The sequence below is a fragment of the Halichoerus grypus genome, chromosome 3 (genome assembly GCF_964656455.1).
Source record: "Halichoerus grypus chromosome 3, mHalGry1.hap1.1, whole genome shotgun sequence".
NCBI lineage: Eukaryota > Metazoa > Chordata > Mammalia > Carnivora > Phocidae > Halichoerus > Halichoerus grypus.
Genome location: NC_135714.1, coordinates 39033943 through 39056037, shown reverse-complemented (window position 1 = coordinate 39056037; position 22095 = coordinate 39033943). Strand labels below are relative to the sequence as shown.

General features: G+C 37.7%; 1 protein-coding gene across 2 annotated transcripts in view; it reads left to right on the top strand.

Moving 5' to 3' along the window:
- The window catches only part of COMMD8 (COMM domain containing 8), a 29536-nt gene extending 8773 nt beyond the window's left edge, over window positions 1-20763 (top strand). The window contains exons 3-5 of one of the 2 annotated variants that reach the window (XM_036071965.2): window positions 188-340; window positions 2698-2853; window positions 19746-20763. In XM_036071965.2, the coding sequence (XP_035927858.1) occupies window positions 188-340; window positions 2698-2853; window positions 19746-19754 (318 nt within the window). In that variant the 3' untranslated portion in view covers window positions 19755-20763. Of the gene's footprint in view, window positions 1-187; window positions 341-2697; window positions 2854-4757; window positions 11645-19745 lie in introns of those variants that run through there. The other variant, XM_036071964.2, reaches the window with a different exon arrangement.
- The last annotated feature ends 1332 nt before the right edge of the window (window positions 20764-22095 follow it).

Below are 22095 nucleotides of genomic sequence, written 5' to 3'. Positions count from 1 at the left end.
AAATCTTAAAAAAGAAAATCTCGTTTGTTAGTTATGCATTCTCATCTTATTCTTTTCATAGAGACAGAAATATATATATTTTTTTAACTGTCATTTTAAAGGTTTTATGAAAGGGGAGTGGAGCTGTGTGTGTACATTTTAAACAAAGACCCTTTCGCTTATTTTCTGTTTATTTTTATTTTCATAGATATTTCAGCAGTTGAATCAGTTGAATTCATTTCATCAACAAGCTGTCATGAAATGCTTGAAAAGTAGGAAAGATGAAATCAAGCAGGCTCTGTTAGAAGAAATAGTTGACATTTCTTCTGCACAGCTACAGGATTTTGATTGGCAGTTAAAGGTGAGAATCTGTTTATGGGCATGTATGTTTTTTATCTCATTTTTTGAATAGAAATGCTTATTCTTCATAATATATATCTAAAATTTCTGTTATTTTAAGAATACATTGTCAAAAAATTGTATTTTTACATTAACTTAGTATAGTACAAACATCCACATAATATGTAAAAACACTACATTGATAATTTAATTAACTAGAGCTGTGAATCATTAAATGTCTTAAGTAGTGGAGTAGTATGTATTCAACATCTATTTTTGGCTAGAACTTTCTAGACTTTGTAGTCTTCCTGAGATTGGTAAATAAGATTCTGCCTCCAGGGGTAAAATCTATAATGTGCTATTAAAAGAGCACTTAAAAAACATTTTGAAAAGAGACTCATGATCAGTAGGATTCATAAAGAACAATTTCAGACCAACTTTCCATGCTATATAGGGTACCTAGACCTAGATGAGGAGGTTGTGTTGAAACACATTGTTGTTTCTTCTTTTCAGCATGATAAGTGCCTCATATTGTCTTTGTGGATAAAGTGGAGAAAAATGTGGACAAATCATATAGTTATTTGGGTCATAGCTGGGTTAATAACCAAAACCAGATGAATTTATGTTAGCCAGAAAGGAGGTCTCTGTGATTCTGGTTTTGGCCCAAACTTTAACAAATATTCTTTCATGCATATTATGCTCATATGCTCATCAGATCTGTGATATGTTTAATATTAATATAATACAGTCAAAGTTTAAAATTATTTTACAGCAAATTACAGTGATGGACCAAATGAAGCAAAATAAACTGAGCAGAGATAACCTAGGTAAAGGGTTTTTATTTAAATAAAACCAATTTAATATAAAAGATATGAGAGATATGCCAAAAGTAATTTGTATGAAAAATATTTAGTTGTTTTGATTTGCCAAATGTGACCTGAGTCAGCAGTATGGTGATTCAGTCTTGTTTTGTTGGTAGAAATGCAGTGTTTCAAGCAATGGGTAGTTCTAATTCTGTTTTCATTCATTAAATCTTTTTAGTTAATTTAATTTAGTAGTAATTTTACTTTTGGCTGCCAAATATAAGAAATACTTAAACAAATTGGAGCCAAACCAAAAAAGAATGAACAGGAACTTAAAATCGTGGTACATGAAGGTTTTTTGAAACACTTGAGACCATCTATCCAGAAAAGAAAAACTTTATTAGAAAAATTATAGTTATCCTTAAAGGACTAAAAGTCATCTGTATGGATGAGGGAATTGATATATGCTCTGTGGCTTCAGAGGCTAGGACAAAGGGTAAGGTCTAAGGTATAGAGTTTGCAATAAGATGAATTCACGTTCAACTTAAGGAGAACTTTTTTACACCTTTCAGTATCTGAAGATTATTTTAACCTCTTCTTGAGGTAGCATGTTCATCATTGGTCATATTCAAACATAGACTGAGAAAGCAGTTACTGGAGACACTGAGGAGGAGAATTATCTATACGGTAGACCATCTTTGATACTTCCAAATCTCAGATATTATGAGTCCTGGTTTTTTAAGAGAGAATGAAGGAGGTATGTGAGGATTCAATTCTGTAGTGTGTGCACTCCGAGGATGTTTGTTAGGGAAGTAGTTCCTTACCAATCATTGTACAAGTAATGAATGGTACAAGTAAATTTTTGCAAGTAGTAACACTTTGAAGATTCAGGTATTGTGGAGTTTTTTAGCTAAGATTCCAGGAAAATTGATTTTCCCTTTGCCATCTGCCAATGAAGCTATGGTGCTTGTTTCAAAAATTATTAATACCATAAATATTTGGTTCTTCTGTTTCCTCTAGGATTCTCTTTAGACAGAAAATAGAAAGTGGAGTAAATGTTGAGTGTTTTTGCTGAGTGGCTCTAATTGAAAGTGGTATCTTGATAACATGTTTATCAATAATTTAATAGAGAATTAGCTGATTGTAAATTAAGTATCTTCATTGCACAGGGTTTACCAGTGTTTTTAGTTTTATCTTTGTACATGGACTTTCATCCTCTTGGTATCTTCACACTTCTTTAAGCTTTAAGAAGTCTTGGTTTCGTGATGCATTGGACCCGTTCAGTACTTCCTTTCCCAGCCATAACTCTGCTCTGAATTTCTGCTTCTACCACAAACTTTGGACTGTTTGTCCTTTTTTCCCTAGTCGTCTTCCTCTCTGTCATCCTCCTTTCTCAGTCTGTTCTTCATATATGTGTTGGTTTGGCATGGGTTTCTTTATTTCTTCCACCTTTTCCTGCACTTGACAGCAAACAGGAGTATTCTTTTCTTAAGATGTATTGTTAATAAGCTCTGATGCATATTTAATGTAGTCTTTTTTACTACTTATTAATTACTGTTTTCCTCATTTTAAACAGCTTGCACTGTCTAGTGACAAGATTGCTACTTTACAAATGCCACTTTTAAACCTTCATCTAGACATAAAAGAAAATGGTGAAGTCAAACCATATTCTGTTGAAATGAGTAAAGAAGAGCTGCAGAATCTAATAAATTCCTTGGAAGCAGCTAATAAGGTATTTGTTTTAATTTTGTTGTGTGTTTAAAATGTTTAAGTTTTGATTGATATCCTTAGAACAATAGAAGAAAAACTCGTAATTGACTTTTCATATTTCTTTTATTCCTGATATTTTATGTTAAGCACAGAAAATACCTTGTTGATATGTTCTACATCTCTAGTTTTAGATATTTAATTATAACTTGTAATTTTAACTACTTAGTTTTGAGCATAATTTATCAAGTAGTTATTTTTGATAGAATAATAGTGCTCTCCTAACAGCTAGATTTTTTTGCCTCAGTCCTCATTAATGATAAAAATAAAATTTTTACTTAAAAAAAAACTTTTACCTTGGGGCTATGAAATTAGTTGATCCTGAAGTGTTTTTATGATTATTATGTGTAGTTATGATTTTAAAGAAAAGAGTGTCTTATTTAAATGCACAGATAAGGGGCGCCTGAGTGGCTAAGTTGGTTAAACCTCTGCCTTTGGCTTGGGTCATGATCCCAGGGTCCTGGGATCGAGCCCCACATCGGGCTCCCTGCTCAGTGGGGAGCCTGCTTCTCCCTCTGTCGCTCCCCCTGCTAGTGCTCTCTCTCTCTCTGTCAAATAAATAAATAAAATCTTTAAAAAAAAAAAAGTTTTAACTGCACAAATAGAATTGCTTTTATAATCCTCTAAGTACAGGAGACAAAATATGGCTTGTAGTTATGACAAAATCAGGTAAAACTAATGAGTGACTAAAAATTTTATGTATACAAAGGATTGACTAACAGGAACCATTCTTGGTGTTTATTTAACAAGAAAAATCATATTTAAACAATTGAAACTGCTGCTGTCAGAAAGAAATAAAAATAACTGTCTCTGTATACGTGTGTTCCTTTCATGATTGCTCAGCATTGGGCACCTGGGTGGCTCAGTCTGTTAGGCGTCTGCTTTAGGCTTGGGTCATGATCCCAGAGTTCTGGGATCGAGTCCTGCATTGGGCTCCCTGCTCAGCAGAGAGCCTGCTTCTCCCTCTCCCTCTGCCTGCCGCTCCCCCTGCTTGTGCTCTCTGTCTCTGTCAAATAAATAAATAAAATTAAAAAAAAAAAAAAGATTTCTCAGCATTTGTTCTAGTAATCTGTTCTCCAGTGATCAATGTCAGATATTCTAACCAACTTCTCTTGCCCCTGACCAACCTTCTTGGCTCTACCTTTTTTTTCTTTTTAAAGTAGTCTCCATGTCCAGCGTGGAGCCCAGTGCAGGGCCTGAACTCACCACCCTGAGATCAAGACCTGAGCTGAGATCAAGAGTCGGATGCTTAACTGACTGAGCCACCCAGGCGCTTCCGCTCTTTTTTTTTTCTTTTAGATTTTATTTATTTATGTATTTACTTTGAAAGAGAGAGAGAAAGAGAGAGCGCGTGCGCGTGAGTGCATGAGCAAGGGGGAGTGGCAGAGGGAGGGGGAGAAGCAGACTCCCCGCTGAGCAGGGATTCCCAATGCAGGACTCCATTCCAGGATTCCGGGATCATGACCTGAGCCAAAGGCAGATGCTCAACCGACTGGGCCACCCAGGTGCCCTCCGGCTCTGCCTTTTTGAAACCCTGGTATATTCAGCTTCCGTCCGTACTTTGCAGTTACTCAGTCATTTTAGTGCCATGATGATTGGTCCACATGCCTAGTAGCCACACTGGTAGCCTGGCTTGCTTTTGGATGGGGCTAAATGTCTTAGGGAGTGTGTGGTAGAGCCTCATATAAATGTTAATTGAGTCTGAACCATGGATCCCGGCAGGCATGCATCATCAGTTACTGTGCATTGTACTTGCTTGTTATCAGTTCTCCTGTCTTCAGAGATTTCAAAGCATTTCATTAAGCAGATACGGGCATCGTTCTGGAATAACCTGATTCCCATCCCCCACCCCCGACTTTGTGTTTTAAGGTGGTCCTGCAGTTGAAATAACCAACACTCTGAGATTCTACTGCTACCCCAGATGCGACCAAGTGAATACTGTGTGTTCAGAATACCTGCGCTGTACTGACTGTTTTGCTATGCTGAGAAAGCAGCATGTTGGGCTTACAGAGATGAAAATGTACCCACTTCCCTGCAGAACAGGAAATGACATGGTCGACAGGAAATGCATAAAAAATGAGAGATGAAAAAGCTCTAATAGCAGTTTATATTTTCATAATGGCTGTTTTGCCTCATTTATTAAATATTTGAGAAATCTTTATAGATACAGTTTTATTGAAAGCTAAAAATAAGCTCTAAAGTAATGTAAACATACAAAGCACAAATCTACTTGAATGTTGCTTAAAGGAATATATGAATAACAAGGATGTGTATTATGGATATATATGATTAATTTGTAATATTTTAAAAAATAACTTTTAAAGAATGTATGAGCTGCATATATAACTCAGGAGATTCCATATCTTTCTTCTATTTCAAAGGAAAGATTATAAAATACAAAATTTCTTAGAGAAAGAAGCTCCTCTTCAGACATGAACAAGAAAAAATAATTAAAATTGTGTCAACAGTTTTGAGTTTATGAATTCTAGAGATTAAAATCTTTTACTCGAGTGGGAAAAAATGAAAGTAACACTGTTACTTCTGCATTTCTGTGTCTGATCGGGAGGCTGTGCTTTGTTAAAAAGAATAGATGTCATTGTATAGTGTATATATAACTATTCAGGTATCAGCTGAGATTAAATATAGGTCCATTTTTGTTATATACTTTTAATATTGAAGTTAATAGTTTTGGGTGTTAACTTCACTGGAAAACAAACCATTTTTAATTTCAGTTAACTAAAAGCAAGCATTCTGAACAAATAAAAAATGTCATTTTACTTTTACATATTGCTTTATTTCAGAAGGCTTTCTACATAATGCAGTGACCCATAATTAATTGGTACCTGCTGTTTGCAAGCTTAATTGCTCTTTAGAGCATCAGACTATTATTTGAGGTGTTCAGAACAGTTATTACTATTTCTCATCATAGAGATGAAGATAGGCTTTGAGAGCTTAAAAAAAAATACCTGCTCGTGATCTAGGCAGTGCTACTCAAAATGTGTCTGTAGACTAATGCCAGTCTTCTGTGCACTGTTTGTTACAGGTCAGGGATTAGATGAGCATATGCCAGAGTGTTCATCAATATATTGCTTTTCTCATTGAGAGATGTTGATTATGGAAAAAATATCAGCTGAACGAAACAGTGTGCTTAGGGAGGTCGTTGACTTACTCCCTGTGCAAGTTCCTTATGTCACGGACCGGTAGCGGTTTGCAGGAGAGCACTTTAAATAATGCAGATGATCGCTGATGTACGATGGTTTGACTTAAGATTTTTTGACTTCACTATGGTGCTAAAACAACCTGCATTCAGTAGAAACCATACTTTGAATTTTGATTTTTTTTTTTTAACACATTTTGCATTTTGATCTTTTCCTGGGCTAGCAATATGCAGTCCAACACTCTCTTCTGATGTTGGGCAGCGGCAGCCCCGCAGCTCCCAGGCAGCCATGCGGTCACAGGTAAACAGCTGATACCCTGACAACCATCCTTTACCCAGACAACCTTCTGTTTTTCACTTTCAGTATAATATTCAGTAAATTACATGAGGTATTCAACACTTTATTAAAAAATAGGCTTTGTGTTAGATGATTTTGCCCAACTGGAGGCTAGTGTAAGTGTTCCGAGCATTTAAGGTGGAGTAGGCTAAGCTGTGATGTTCAGTAGGTGAGGCATATTAAATGCATTTTTGACTTACAGTGTTTTCAGTTTATGATGGGTTTATTGGGATGTAAACCCATCATGTTGAAGAAGATCTATACTGATTTAAGGTCCTTCGGAATTTCAACCCTCCATTTTCTTCCTTTGATAAGCAGAAAATCTTGCTCTACTTATTCTTCCTCTCACCACCTTATTTATCACTCCATTGGAATATTTAACCACTTTATTGAAATCTCACCGATATACTGTAAACCTCACATATTTAAAGTGTATAATCCGGTAAGTTTTGACATCTGTACACCCTCTGTCAGGATGGTGAACATGGCAATCACTCCCAAAAGTTTCCTGCTAGTCCTTTGTAATCCCTGCTCCTGTGCCCTCCCCCCCAACCCCTGATCTACTTCCTGCCACTCGTAGATTTGTTCACACTTTTCAAGAATTTAATATTAGTGGAATCATACGGTATGTACCTTTTCTTTTGATCCGGCTTCTTTCAGTATTGAGTTCATCTGTGTTGTTGCATATAGCAATAGTTCATTCCTTTCTCTTTTTGAGAAGTATTCAGTTGTAGAGTTTTACCATAATTTGTTTATTCACCTGTTAAAGGATATTTTTGGTCGTTGAAAATTTTTATGGCCATTACGTAACACAGAATCCTGTGAACATTCTTGTGTAAACCTTTGTATGGATGTGTGCTTCCTTTGAGTGAATACTTTGAGGAGTGAAATGTTTCCAAAGTGATTTTACCATTTTACATTCCATCCCGCAGTCTGAGAGTTCCACCTTCACCTGTTTGCTAACATGTGCTTTGGTCAATCTTAATTTCAGCTGTTGTAATAAGTGTGTAGTCGTATCTCGTTGTGGTTTTAATTATATTTATTTCCCTAATGACTGACGGTGTTCATTGTCTTCTCATGTGCAGTTTGCCATCAGTAGATCTTCTTTGGTGAAGTGTCTGTTCAGATCCATTGCCCATTTCTAAATTGGGTTGTTTTCTTACTGTTGAGTTTTGGGAGTTCTTGATAGCCTGGATACAAGTCTTTATCACATATATGCCTTGCAAGTGTTTTCTCCCAATCTGTGGCTTTTTCTTCTATAAATGGACTTTTTTTTTTTTTTTAGAATAATTTTAGATTTACATAAAAATTTGAACAGGTAATCCAGAAAGATCCCATATACCCCACATCTAGATTCCCTTATTATTAACATGTAAGTATGGTACATTTGTTAGAATTAACAAATGTCAATACGTTGTTATTAACTAAATTCCATAGTTTATTCAGATTTCCTAAGTTTTTACCTAATGTCCTTTTTTTCTGTTCTGAGATTTCATATTATTTAGTTGTCATGTATCCTTAAGCTTCTCTTGCTGTGATAATTTCCCATACTTTCTTTTTGATGACCTTTACAGTTTTGAGGAGTATGAGTGAGGTATTTTGTAGGATGGCCCTCTATTGGAATTTAATGTTTTTCTCATGCTTAGGCTGGGATTACGGGTTTGGGGGAGGAAAATCACAGGGGTAAAGTGCCATTTACATCACATCATATTGAGGGTACATATTGTTAGCAGGATTTATGATTTGACATTGACCTTGTTCACCTGGCTGAAATAGTTTGTCTGGTTTCTCACTGTAAAGTTACTCTTTATTTCTCCTTTTTCCATATCGTACTCTTCGGAAGGAAGTCACTATGTGTGGCCCATATTTAGGAATGGGAAGTTGTACTCCCCCTTCCTGAGGTCAGAGTACCTATATAAGCACAGATTTGTCTCTTCTATTTATTTATTTAATCATTTATTTATATAATACGGACTCATGGATATTTTATCCTTTTGGTTATAAGCCAGTACTGCTTATTCAGATTGCTCCAGGTTTGGCCACCAGGAGCATTTTCAGTTGGCTCCATTGTCTCATTGACATAGCTCTATCACTGAAGGTAGGTATTTATCTATTTTTATATTTCCTTAACTTTCTGGCAGTACAAGATGCTCTGGGCTCATTTTGTCTATTTCCTGCCTGGTTCTAGAATCAGCCATTTCTCCAAGAAGCCCTGGTTCATTTTATTGACAGAACAAAGAAATATATGTATGTGAACTAAGCTGTGTATATAAACATATCTATAAATAGTTCTTTATGTAATTAGCTGTATCTGTATTAAGCTACACATGAGTTCATCTTGATGTCTTCAACTCTAATCCATTACCACGTGGATCATCCTCATCTGCTACCCTTATCTGTAAATTTACAGTCCAGCAGTAAGAAATCTGACTCCCACCATCTACTATCCATATATGTGTGAATTGTTTATGGCAGTATCTGAATTGTTATGGCATGTATCTGAATTGTTAATCCATGGGAAACAATTTTACCTTCTCGGAAGGGATTGTGTACAGTTCTTTTGCCTTTAGTCTTACAGACTTCACTCATTTCCAGGTTTACTTAGGTCAGTACCTCCCCCCCTTCAGTGAGGTGGTTTTATACATTTGTAATGAAGTTAGATTTTTTAACATAGTCTGTATTCCTTGCTGGGATTGCCTGACTTCCTAAATGATTTTTAAATTCGCATATATTAATTTTCACTCTGTGTTGGAATAGTTCTGTGTTTTGGCAAATGCCTAATGTCATGAATCCACTTTACAGAATAGTTCAACACCCTAAAAATCCCTCATGCTTAATCTATTCATCCTTCTATCTTCCTCTGAACCCCACAATCAGTGAGTTTTCTTAATGTCTTTATAGTTTTGCCTTTTCCAGAATGTCATGTAATTAGGATCATACAGTATGCAGTCTTTTCAGACTGGGTTCTTTCACTTAGCAATATGCATTTATGGTTCTTCCATGTTTTTTCGTGGCTTGATAACTCATTTCTTTTTTATTCTCACATAATATTTCATTGAATAGATGTGCCAGTTTGTTTATCCATTCACCTATTGAAGGAAATTGGTAATGCCCAGGAGTGCGATTGCTGGATCATATTGTGTGACAAGTTTAACTTTGTAAGAAACTACCAAATTTTTTCAAAGTGGCTGTATCACTTTGTATTTCTTTCTTTTTTTCTTCTTTTTTTTTTTACTTGTGGCGAAAAACACATAATATGAAATCTCCGAACAAATTTTTAAGTGTGTAGTACAGTAGTGTTAACTCGCTGCACATTGTTGTACAATAGATCTCTAGAACTTTTTCATCTTTTATCAGTGAAGCTCTACTCATTGAACAGTAACTCCCCATTTCCCCATCCTCCAGCCCCTGGCAGTCACCATTATGCTTTCTTCTTCAAGAGATTGACTACTTTAGATACTTCATGTAGGTGGAATTATGCAATATTTGTCCTTCAGCAACTAGAGTTAACACTACTGTACTACACACTTAAAAATTTGTTCGGAGATTTCATATTATGTGTTTTTCGCCACAAGTAAAAAAAAAAAGAAAAAAAGAAAGAAATACAAAGTGATACAGCCACTTTGAAAAAATTTGGTTTTACTTACCATAATGTCCTCAAGATTCATCCATGTTTGTTTGTTTTGTTTTTTTAAAGATTTTTAATTTATTTGACAGAGACACAGCGAGAGAGGGAACACAAGCAGGGGGAATGGGAGAGGGAGAAGCAGGCTTCCCACCGAGCAGGGAGCCCGATGCGGGGCTCGATCCCAGGACCCTGAGATCATGACCTGAGCCGAAGGCAGACACTCAACGACTGAGCCACCCAGGCGCCCCAAGGTTCATCCATGTTTTAACATATGACAGAATTTCCTTTTGGGGGTGCTGAATAGTATTCCATTTTATGTATATACCACATTTTCTTTGTCCATTAATCCACAAATGGACATTCAGGTTGTTTCCACCTCTTGGCCATTGTGACTAATGCTGCAGTGGACATAGGAGTGCAGATATCTCTTCAAGATCCTGTTTTCAGTTCTTTTGGATAAATACCTGGCAGTGGGATTGCTGGATCATAAGTAGTTCTATTTTTAATTTTTTTGAGGAACCTCTATACAGTTTTCCATAGTGACTACACCATTTTAGATTCCCACCAACAGTGCACAGGGGTTCCATTTTCTCCATGTCCTTGGCTGATACTACTTATATACAGATACACAAATACCCATCTTGTGTTAGCTTCATATTATCTATGATTCTTATAGCAAATCCTAAACATGTAACACATACATGTTATTTTTCTAAAAAAATTGGATGGCCATTTATTTCGTCCATTGAATAACATAGTCTTCTGGAAATAGTAGCCATTGTAGGTTGTCTCTAAAATCCTTGGTAGCTCTGCAAGGTTAAGGCTCTGCTGATGAAGTGCTGATTCCCAGGTACTTTGCTGGATGGATGTTAAAGTCTTTAGGCTGGAATTTAGACTCTTCATTGAAAAGCTATTCTGCTAACCATCATTAATGGATATATGAACTTCACACCTTTAGTCTGTTCATTATTTTATTGTCAACGTATTGTTTCTGAGGGGAGACAATGAGTTTGGAGGTTGGAGGTCTTCCAATTAGGAAAGACTGACAAATAACCCAACTCTAATATTCATATTTACAGTGGAGATTTTAAAAGAAATTTGACATAATGCACCTCACAAATGGATGCTATTAAAGTCCATTTTAGGCATCATTTTGAATACAAGGAAACAATTTCTTCTTTTTTTCTGATATATAAACACTTCATATGTCCAAATGTTTGTAAGGCGTGTTATCCTAAAGAATTTTTTTTTTTCCCAAAAATCAAAGTGGTACAGAAATAAGCTCCTGGGAAAGTGCTGGTACTTTTTCTCCAGTTGTTGGATAATACTGCAAAGAATTTCTTCCAAATAAAGGGATTTTGCTTTGTATTAAATTTTTACAATAAAGGCTCCGAAATGATAGATTCAGAATTCTAAACATTTTTAAGGTTTATAAAAAGATATGCCTGAAATCTTGCATGTTTTTGAACATTGTACAAACTAAGCTTTTTATATGTAGGCATTTTCAATTAAAAAAATGTTTTATTTGAGTTTTAGAAATAAGCAAGCTAACATAAATTGTACATATTTACAGCAATAAACTGCATTTCAGAAGCTGCACAAAGGCTTTTGTGAGTACAGCTGATGGTTTTTGACACCAGCCTGCAAATGTGTTTTCTTTCTGTCATTTGGGGAAACATTTAAAATCCTGTAGTACCAGAGCAAAGAAAACAGCAACTTATTTTATAGCAAAGCCACGCTATTAACAAAGATACTGAGTGAACCACAGTCCTGTGACTGCTGGAGTATCCGTTGAGTCCTGAAATTGAGAGCACAAGCATTTCTTGTGTCCATACCTGATTGCATGTAAGTTGACTTTTTACTTTACAAGGGTACATGATTACTCAATGAATAAGAATAGAAAAAAGGCCATGAAAGCTAAAAGGGTCAGGAATCAGAGGACACTGCACAGTTTCTTATTCGCTGATTCATTGCTTAGAGGGAGATCTAGTTCTTCTTTGATGTGTAGAAATCACAGTCTACAGGCTTCATGGATTTTGTTCACAGATCGTTTTTGAGATAGCGAAGTCATAACGTCACATACTTGAAGCACGTAAAAAGGGAATTAATGAAACGGTTAGAATATTTTAATCAAATCCTTAACAGAAAGATTACAGTTGAACACCCCGTATGAAAGTTTGATTTCAAATGTTAAAAGCAACTACAGAAAAATCTCAAGTTTCATTAGACAGAACAGCAGTTTCAGTCAGAAAATGCAGCATATATTGATACAAAATAGGAACTGGAATTATAAAAGTAAAGAGTCCACCTTTCTTTTCTTGGCATTTTTAAAACATTCCCCATTTCATTAAAATTCCTATTGGTTTCCAGAAATACTTATTCTTGCCATTTAGCTCCTCTAGTGGTCTGGTCGGTATACAAAAGTATTATCTGCTTATGTAAGAAAGCAAATGCTTATGTCAAAAGAACATTAATGTAATTTATGTTTCTTTGCCATTAAAGAAGTTCTGCCTGCTGAAAAATAAAGAGGGACAAGGGATTATTTTATTTACAAGAACTGTGTAATACCAATCAGGATATGAATTAGCTAACTCCTGTTTGGTAGGAGGGTAAATTGACAATTCAGCAAATTGATTAGTGGGGATTTAAAAACAAGGGATAAGACATTTAACATATTCTGACATATTGGTGAGTTAAGCGTAGCAGATTTTGAGAGGCAACATAAGGTATGAATTTTTGTGTATAAGTAGCACCTGCTTTTGAAAGCCCCAGCTATTTAGGACAGGGTGCTGTGAATTAAAATAGGAGACTGGTTTGGAAAGTTTCGCTAATTTTTGGATTCAATCAAGTTTTAAGTGAGGTGGTGCCAAAGAGATGTTCCATTGCTGGCAGGATAGAAGTTTCCCCCACTCTTTAGCCTGATGAGTCCTGCTTTCCCAAACCTTCTGAATCACTGTAAGAAGATCTTTGCCTCAGGTTGAGTCTTCTTGGGTAAAGTCACGGGAATGAAATAATTATTCAGAGATGATGGACAGCCAAGCGAATTTTTCAAGCAAGCCACCCTAACCCAGATGTGTTTCTCTCAAAAACAGTTTTATTTGTATTTACACAATGTTAAAGTTTCCAATTTACATTTCCATTAACCTTTTAAATGACACAACATTATTTCACATTAGCCATTAGGTTCCCATCACAATGGCACAAAATGCTGCCTGGTGGTCAAAAATAAAAAGCTTATTTAAAGATGTCAAAAAATTTTTAGTCCTTGTAAACATATCATTTAGAATTTCTGAAAACCTCATGCAATCTTGACTTTGGAATAATGCCACTGGTAGTTTTTACCAAGAGGGTTATTGGCCCTCTCTAAAATAAGGAGTTGAACAACACAGTCAATAAATATATGCATATCTAATCACGAGCATTCCCTACTTAGTAGTGGATGTTCTGAATATGAAATATCACTGTGTTTATAATTCTGCTTTCCATGACACTGCAGTGAGTTAGAATAATCAAGGGGCTTCCCTAAAAATGTCTCAGGAGCATTGTCGCAAAATATAAAATATTTCAAGCTTTATCCAGTGAGTATTTTAAAAAGATGTAGGAAACGGATTAAAGTGAGTTGATTAGCTTAAAAAAAGAAAAAGATACACTGCAATTCAATGTATTTGGGGGAATATCAAGTAGAAAAATACGTTATCTAGTAAAACTGGGGTGGCTGGTTGCCACTCTGAGGTAAGGCTTGCAAATGATGTATTTCTTTTATGCAAATTTGTAAATAATATACATAACAGGAGAACAGGAGAGTTAACAGTTGAAAGGAGGGGTGCAGAAAAGGTATTTCTCTGTACATATATTTTACGCAGTCTTGAGGGACAGTGAAGAACTGCCCATCCCTCTTAGAGAGTTCTAAACCTCCTATTTATTTCTTGGCAGAAGTGAAATTTGGTGTGCAATACCGTCTAGAAGTATTCTCTTGGAATTCACATTGGAGTGTTCCAATTATGCAGTGCAATCCCACTTGGGAGAGTAAACACCCCACAGAACCTAGATTCAGAAGGCTTTTAATAAGGCAAATGGGGGTAAATGGGTGAAAAGTGAGACTTTGAACGAACAATTTCCTGTTTCCATGAAGTTGAAGCAGTAGTAATCATCGTGGAAAGTTCAATTCTGCCAGAACTGGTCGAATCCAGAATGCTGTTATTAAGATTCAGTCTGTTTAGTCATAAGCAATGGGGGAAAATCTCCATGATCACTTTGCATGGACCCAAACCTGGATCGACTATAAGTTTGACTGCATTTTTTATCCATTTAGAGGTTGTACACATAGACTCTATGGAACTAAAGTAACTTGGGGGAGGGTGTGTTACCTATAATCCTGAAGTACTGCCTGTTACGAAATTGTATTTTTCTGTTGCTACATTTACCAGTGTAGGTCATTTACAGACTCTCTACCATGACAAGAACAATAGATGCTTTGGGCAATACAGAAGAATTAGAAAATGGGGCATTTACCCTTAAGGACCTTACACTTTATTTAGGGAAGGGGAGCATCTCTTTGCAAAACTCCTGGAAGATAAGACAAATTCAACATCCATTATTATTGATTGACTCAGTGGCCATAAGAATTGAGGGAGTGCTAGCAGGAGAGTGAATAGAATGAGGAAAGGTTGCTCATGGATGGCTTTTTGGAAGATGGTGGCTTGATTCATAATCCACCCATTGGGGAGGGAAATCTGGGCAATGGAAATAAAATGTAAAACTTCAAGCACAGCAAGGAGAACATTTTGGGATGGGATGTGGCTGTGGTTTTGGCGGAAGAGTAGGAAAAACCTAAGGAGTAGTTTGCTTGAGGGTGGGTCAGGGGAACAGTGAGAGATAAAATGAACCTGAGTGATGGAGAGACTGAGGTCAGACTTAAGTGATTCATAGGGAGCCAAGGTGTGTATTTTCTCCAAGGTGTTAATATTAATTTATCAATATTCCCCATACCCACAGGGTATGGGGATTATGAGACCTATAAATAGTGTGACTATATAATTGTTATCTAAATGGACAAATTTGAGAGTAAAATGTGGCGCAATTGGTAATTACACACTGGGACTGTCTCAGGGAAACTGGGGCACGTTGTCCCCTAACAGTAATGTTATCCCAAAAGAACTGGGGCACACCTCAGGCTATTCAGTTGCTATGTGAACTATTCCTTCTACACTTTCCCTCAAGAGAATAATGAAAGGCTTTTGTGTGTTTGGTGGTGGGGGCGGGGGGCGTGGGCAGGGAGGAGGATCAGGATAAAAAAAGAACAGAAGTGTTTACTGGGCATAGTATCTAGATGTTGGGAGTGGAAATTGTACTCTTTCTTCCCACCTGCCCTCCTCTTATCTTTGAACCACCCAAAACCTGGATCATCAAGGTAAAAAGGATTAGATATAGGCAGTGTGATAGAGTAGACAAAGTTTTGCCTTTGCAGCCAGAAAACAAAACAAAACACCCAAACTCAGATCAAATACTAACTCTATCACTAACTAGTTATCAGATCTGGGGTAAATAATTTAACCTACTGAGGAGCCTCTATTTCCAGATATTGGTATTGTCATCATAACCACAGGGTTGTAGGGAAGATCAAATCATGAAATTATGTGTAACAAAGTATTTTCTGATACTTTAGACCAATGTGTGACAGTCACAATTGGATATCTACCCAAAAACCAAGATTCTTCTCTCTTTTTGTTAACATATTCCACTGTTTTCCCCTGCCCCAGGCATTGGGCAACGCATTGTGTCAATATTGTAAGCCCATCATGATAATTTCATTCCTCTTACCAGTGACTGGTTCAGGAATGGTTGTGCAATCCAACCCCATCCAAAGGAACAAAAAATGATGGCTGGGAGAGTTTTTTGGGGAAAGATTCCCTGGCTCTTAAAAAGAGACCTACGGCAGGACTTTCCCTTGTTTCTGCCACTTGATATGAGTGCATGAGTATAGCCATGTTGCAACCACAGTGGGTGCTGATAACATACAGAGTTTGGAAGAACTGGGTCCTGGATGACATCATTGTGCTATTGAAATAATTAAGCCAGTAACCACCCTATTTGTTATAGGAGCTATCATTTTGATTGCTGAAGTTACTTTTAGTTGTGTCTTTTGTTACTTGTACCTGAATGAATCCTAATTGCTATACATCTTAGTAAGTATCCATCTCAACTCGGTGAGAATTTGAAGACTTACAAGTGCTTCCTCTGTTTTTAAAAAGATGACATAAAATATGAACCTATCTCAAGGTATAGAGTATGAGAAACCTGAAGAAGAAAACTCTAAGCTCACTACTTGAAGAGGAGTGATGAGCACATCTGCACATGGGAAGTTTGGAACAATAGGATATAGATGGTGTGCGAGGTCAAGGGGCAGAATGTTAGGCCAACTTTACAAAAAAGCGTCCATCTCATTGGTAGACTGGCCTACAATAGAAAAGAGGAATTTTTAGGCATTCTTCTAACAATTCTGAATGGTCAGGGGACACTCAGGAGAATCATGGAAGTTTAGAGTTGGAAGGTATCTTTTGAAAAAGGGGAAAAGTTAAGAACACCAGTGTGCAGGAATCGCATTGAGGATCAGGCTCAGAAACTGGAATGGGGAGGGTGCATGCTTTAAAAATATGAATAGCTGGAAACGCTAATCTCAATAAAGTAAACTTTCAGTTTCGTCATGGCCGTGCCTAAAACATGCGGCAGATTGAACTAGTTAAGTGGGGAATGGGAGGGGGTTTGGGAAAGTGGGGCAGGAAGAGCAGATAACAGAGGTTCTAAAGACCTGGAATCTTTTGCAACCAGATGGGAGGCTGCCCCTTGTCTGAGAGCTCAATCCTACCTGCTACTCCGCTTACAGAACACAGACAGTGATGGGGGCCAGCCCTGGGGACAAACACGGAAGGGCACTGCCACAACATTTCTGCTCAGATGCTGCCTAGACCTAGGCTTTTCCACTCTCGAAGGGGCATTTAGGGCTTTTCCTGACTGAGTTGCAGGGAATGGCCTAAAGGATCTGTATTTTCCAGAGATCTGAAAATAGAGACCACACTGATTTATGTTATCTGAGACTCTCCAGGCTCTTGGAGGGAAATACTGTAGTGTAGACCATTACTAAAATTGTAAAATAATTTATTTTTGCCATTTGCTTATAAATTTATTTTAAATTTCTAGGTATTGTAACTTCGATGTATTTTTAAAGGAATTTGAACAGGTATTGAATTCGATCCACTTGACACCAGATGGTCTACCCTGATGACTTACTCCCAGAGATCTACAACAAGGACTATTACTGAATTTATGGGGCTATGTTAGCAGAGGCTACCGTGCTCCTATATCTTTCTAGTAACTTCCTGCACAAATAAACCTCTCTAAGATTCCCTTTTAAATGTAGGTGGGAACTTGGTTTCCCACTGGTGGAAATTTGGGAGAGAACTTGGAAGTCATCTGGGGGCATGTTGGGAACCGCACCACGGCCAGTGGTAGAGGCAACATGAAGGCCAGGTCACGCAGTCCCAACTCCAGGGTATCATCCATCCGCTGTCATTTCCCTCTCTCCACCATGCTGCTCATTTACTGTTAATTTTTTAAAGTTAGCCTGCACATTGCTTGGTATAGATTTAGAGGACTCTCTGTTCTCTAAGTAGAGGAATGCTGTTTGGAGGAAAAAGATGTTCTACATATTTTATAGGGGCAATTTGGACAAGTCTGCATTATGACTTGTCTTACTACATTTAATGTGTGCTAGAAGGCTGATGGGGAGTCAGTGGGGTGATGCATAGAATGGAATCTGTAACAGGAGTAAGAGAGTGACAGTATAAAGTGGTCAAGTTCCTAGAGGATGGTCTGTAGCCAGTAGTGTGTTATGTATTATGAGAAACCATTCTGGAAGGAATAATAATAGGTTTTTAAAAGGCGTACAATTAAGGCTGAAGGAGGGCATGAGGAAATGAGTTTGACGGACAAGAGCTGATACAGTGTGAACTCCCCATTCCACAAGTAGAATGTCAGGGCACGATCTTGTCATCCAACTTTGGTGTAGATAATGTGAACTTTCCCAGGTTTGAGCTAATGATTTTTATTTCCACTTTATTTTAAATTAGGCTGAGGGAGACAAGGTTTATGTAAACATGTACTCTTGACATACAGGACGGAAAAGCAGAAAAGAAAAATAACCCGAGGCAGTTCGGAGGAGGCTACCACGATTACACACACAAGCCCCCTCCAAAGACCTTTTAAAGGCAACAGGACTAGGAATCTGGGGAGATTATTAAGATTCGTTGTTTTGTGAATTGAAGATACACAATACAAGTTCAAAGAAGCTGAGGCTTTCAGCTATGCAAGGGCAAGATAACTTAGGAGGTTTGGAATGAGGAAGAGGAAACATGAATTGATTCCACTGGGTTAAGGCAGGAGGCAGGATGGCATCCGGTGCTGGGAGGGAATGAGCACAAGAGAGGTAATCTATTTCACACACAGCCAAACCTGCACGGTGCGCACGCATATCATATTTTAATCATTTTCACCTATAAAAAAGTTATATTGGAAAATGTTCCCCCTTTTTTGTTTCTCTTCAAAAGGAAACCCAGGGAGAGGTGAAAGCCAGATGGCAATACTGATTGCTTTTATTCATCCTTTGGCTTCTAATGGGAGCTGTTTTAAGCTAGTGAATCTATGACCCTGTATCCCTAAGGCAAATGCATAATGTTATTTGGCCTCTCTTCGACTGATTTATTTTTCTATGGTCTTCAAAACAGGATATGCAGGTAGAGTCATTATTGAGAATGGTTTCTTTCCAACTGGTTCAACAGTATACCTATTTTTCCCACATGGAATTCCTACTGAAATCTTTGTGATGAGAGCTGGTTGCTCCAGGATGTGCAAGGTATCTAGGGGCCAATCAGGAATGACTGTGAGCCCCCCTTGATGTACCAAAGACTTTTTGATTAGGAAAAACAAAACCAAACAGACAACTGTTAGACCTCTTCCGTTCAAATAAGGAAATTCTTGCTATCGGAGAAGTAAAAGTAAACTCAAAACTCTTTATCCTTACCCTTCTAGGAACTTAGTATTTTCTGGTTTGCAACTCTTCTATTTAATAGGGTTTCCTTTCAAATGTGGCTTGTGAAATTACAACCTTTAACAATTAAATTTCTGTCAGTTTAGTTGATTTCTGTTATATAGAAAAAGCATGATTAAAGTAAAAGCACAGTGTATTCTGGATCTAGAAATTGACTGACCTGCTTAGTTCCTACAGGGCATTTTTCTTATTTGATTACTGATGGACACTGGTTGGCACATTTTGGAGCCAAAATGATTCTCCGGGTGCACATTTTGGAGCCAAAATGATTCTCCGGGTACATAAAATCCTGGTACAAAAAGCCCTGCCTTGCTAAGTTCTTAACCCCCAAAAAGACATGGTGCACTCTAAAAATGTTACTAAGAAACCAGTCTGTGTCCTGGCTTGCTAAGATATTCTGAATTCCTGCAGATACCTTCTCTGGGACTGCCAGTTGGCATGAGAACACATCTTATGGCTGAATATCCCACCATTCTGAAGTCTTTTTCAAGAATACCAGGACTTGGGAGAAATAAATGTGAAAATATTTAATTACCAGATTCTAAGTTTAACTAGCACATACCAAACGCAACCCCGGGCCCCCAGTTGAAAAATACTTGCTTTAATTGCCAATATCTCTCTTTACCTTTTAGAAACAGTGACATGGTTACCGCTGCATCTTTGAGGGATGAATCAGCCAGTTGGTGTTTCAATGTCATTTGCTGTCTCTTCCTTTTCTCCTTCCCATCATTTGGACATCTGACCGTGTGTGTACCCTGATCAAACCCATCTATTCACTTCTATTCTTATTAAAAGTTCTGGGAAACATTGTGGAAGGAAAAAAAGTTAGAAACTAGAGCTATGGGTGCAAAGGAAGCTTTGGATTACCTGTGGATTTTGAACATCTCTTCCAGTCCTGACCCCTCAACAGTGTGGATAATTTGGTATTTCGATATATGAATGAATAGCCACGAATGACTGATAAAAACACGTCTACTTTTCATGACACGGTTCCAGGAGCAGTTCGCTACAGGTCCCGTCTCTGCAGGTACGCCAATCCTGAGCCCCACCGGAGTGCAGCCTTCTCAGCAGCTACTGTCCATTTGCGTGGCCGTGGGGGCATGAGGCAGGGAGCACAAGACACCTGGCAGAGTCACACAACCGCGCACACAAAATGGCAGAGAAAGAGCAAGAGCGAAAAAGATTCTGATTTGGGCCCAAATCACTAGTTGCTTCACTTCGTGAATTAAAAGCAAGTGCCTTATAAGCTCACGTTATTTACAATGCTCGGATTGTTCAAACATCCACCCAAAGCCGAGGACCACCACGCAACAGGGAACAATTCAATGAACTATGTACAGAATTTACAAGGAAGTTTACATAATATTCTACATTCCGTTAACAAGTTCACCTTTGTTTGCTTTCAGGAAACTGAGATACGTGTTCGTTTTTCTTTCTCATCCCAGTAATTACTGATTGAACCAACACGAGCAAATGCTGGTACATTCCTTTTTCCTCCCTCCTGGGATATAGGATTACATTTTGTTTAGGAAAAAGAAGGGGGCGGGGCACATCACCCTTTGGTGAGATACTATTCAAAATTGTCCATGTAAGAAATCTTGGAGGTTGTTTCCTTCTAGCATTATAAATATATTTTGTTTGTTTGTTTCACTTGGCGAATTTCAATTGAGTTCTTTCATAAATGAATATTTAGAAAGGAGTCCTTGATTTTGGAAAGATGGAATTTAGTCAGCATTTCTGTATATTGCACATAATGTTTGCTGAAGGAAAGCCTATCCTTGGATCCATAAACCAAACGTTATTCTCTGCACCACATTTTTCTCTTTGCATTTTCAGGATCTTTCATTGCTTGTAATGCCCAATAAAGATGGCATATATGATATGGGAACACATATCCTTTAGTCAGCACAATCACCAATCAGTCTGCTGTTTCTGTTTGGCAATACAGAGGATGGAGGCAATAATCCTGGATAATTTAAGCCCAAAGTGTGTCTTTACCTGGGTCTGCCTCACAAAGCTGGTAAGCATAACACACATTACCCCTGATGTGTTAAGCCAAGGAACACGAGTGGGAAAAATGAGTGTGTAGTCATCATTGTCAAACGGAAGGTGGGGTTTCTGCTGGGTCTACACAGGTTACACCTATGACACAGCTTATGTCACAGTTCATGAGCTGTGGACATGTGGTCCCCTGGACAGGACTGTGGCCCAGGAGAGTGAGTCCTCACAGTCTTCTGCCTCTGTCGCCACTCAGGAATGCAGGAGATTATGGCTATTTTCATGGCAAAAAGAAAACCCAGGAAGAGCTAGATAGTAACCCCTCGATAATGTCCTGATCTGAATCTTTCAGGAATGGGGACCAGTGTGAGGGCACTTAGGAATGTCTAACAACTTTTATGTACATCATTTAGAGCAAGACAAGGGAGAGAGGCAGAGAAGGAAGGAATGTTTCCCAGGCGCTGTGAAGCCTGGAGGGAGTGTGGGTGGGGGCCGAGGAGGAGGGGATTTGGCTGGGAGGTGTCCAGAAGAAGGGAGTGGGGACGGAGGTCATGAACCAGAAATAGGTCAGCTTCTCCAGTTTTCAGGCTACCATTGCCTCTAAAATCAAAGCCATTTAATAGGATTTGCACCATCCTATGGCTGTGACCCTTCTTCAGCCCAGGAGGACATACAGTGACACCATTTTGTGCCTGGTGGTAGATTCAGGGTTACTAATCTTTCATTTTACAAAGGTTAAGATAGAAGAATTCAAAATGTTCTCTTTTTCTCAGAGATGCTTTACCTCTAAACAACAAGCATCAAATTCCTTAGACTTTTAAGGCAAGATAAAAAAAAATAATAAAACTATAAATTACCTCAGTCTTTTCCAAGGAGAACGATCTAAACAGATGAATAAAGAAAAATTGTTTTGTTAAGGAGCATAGATTATAGATACTTCCTTTCTCATTCAGCATTTCATCCTTAAAAGCTTTTTAAAGAGCT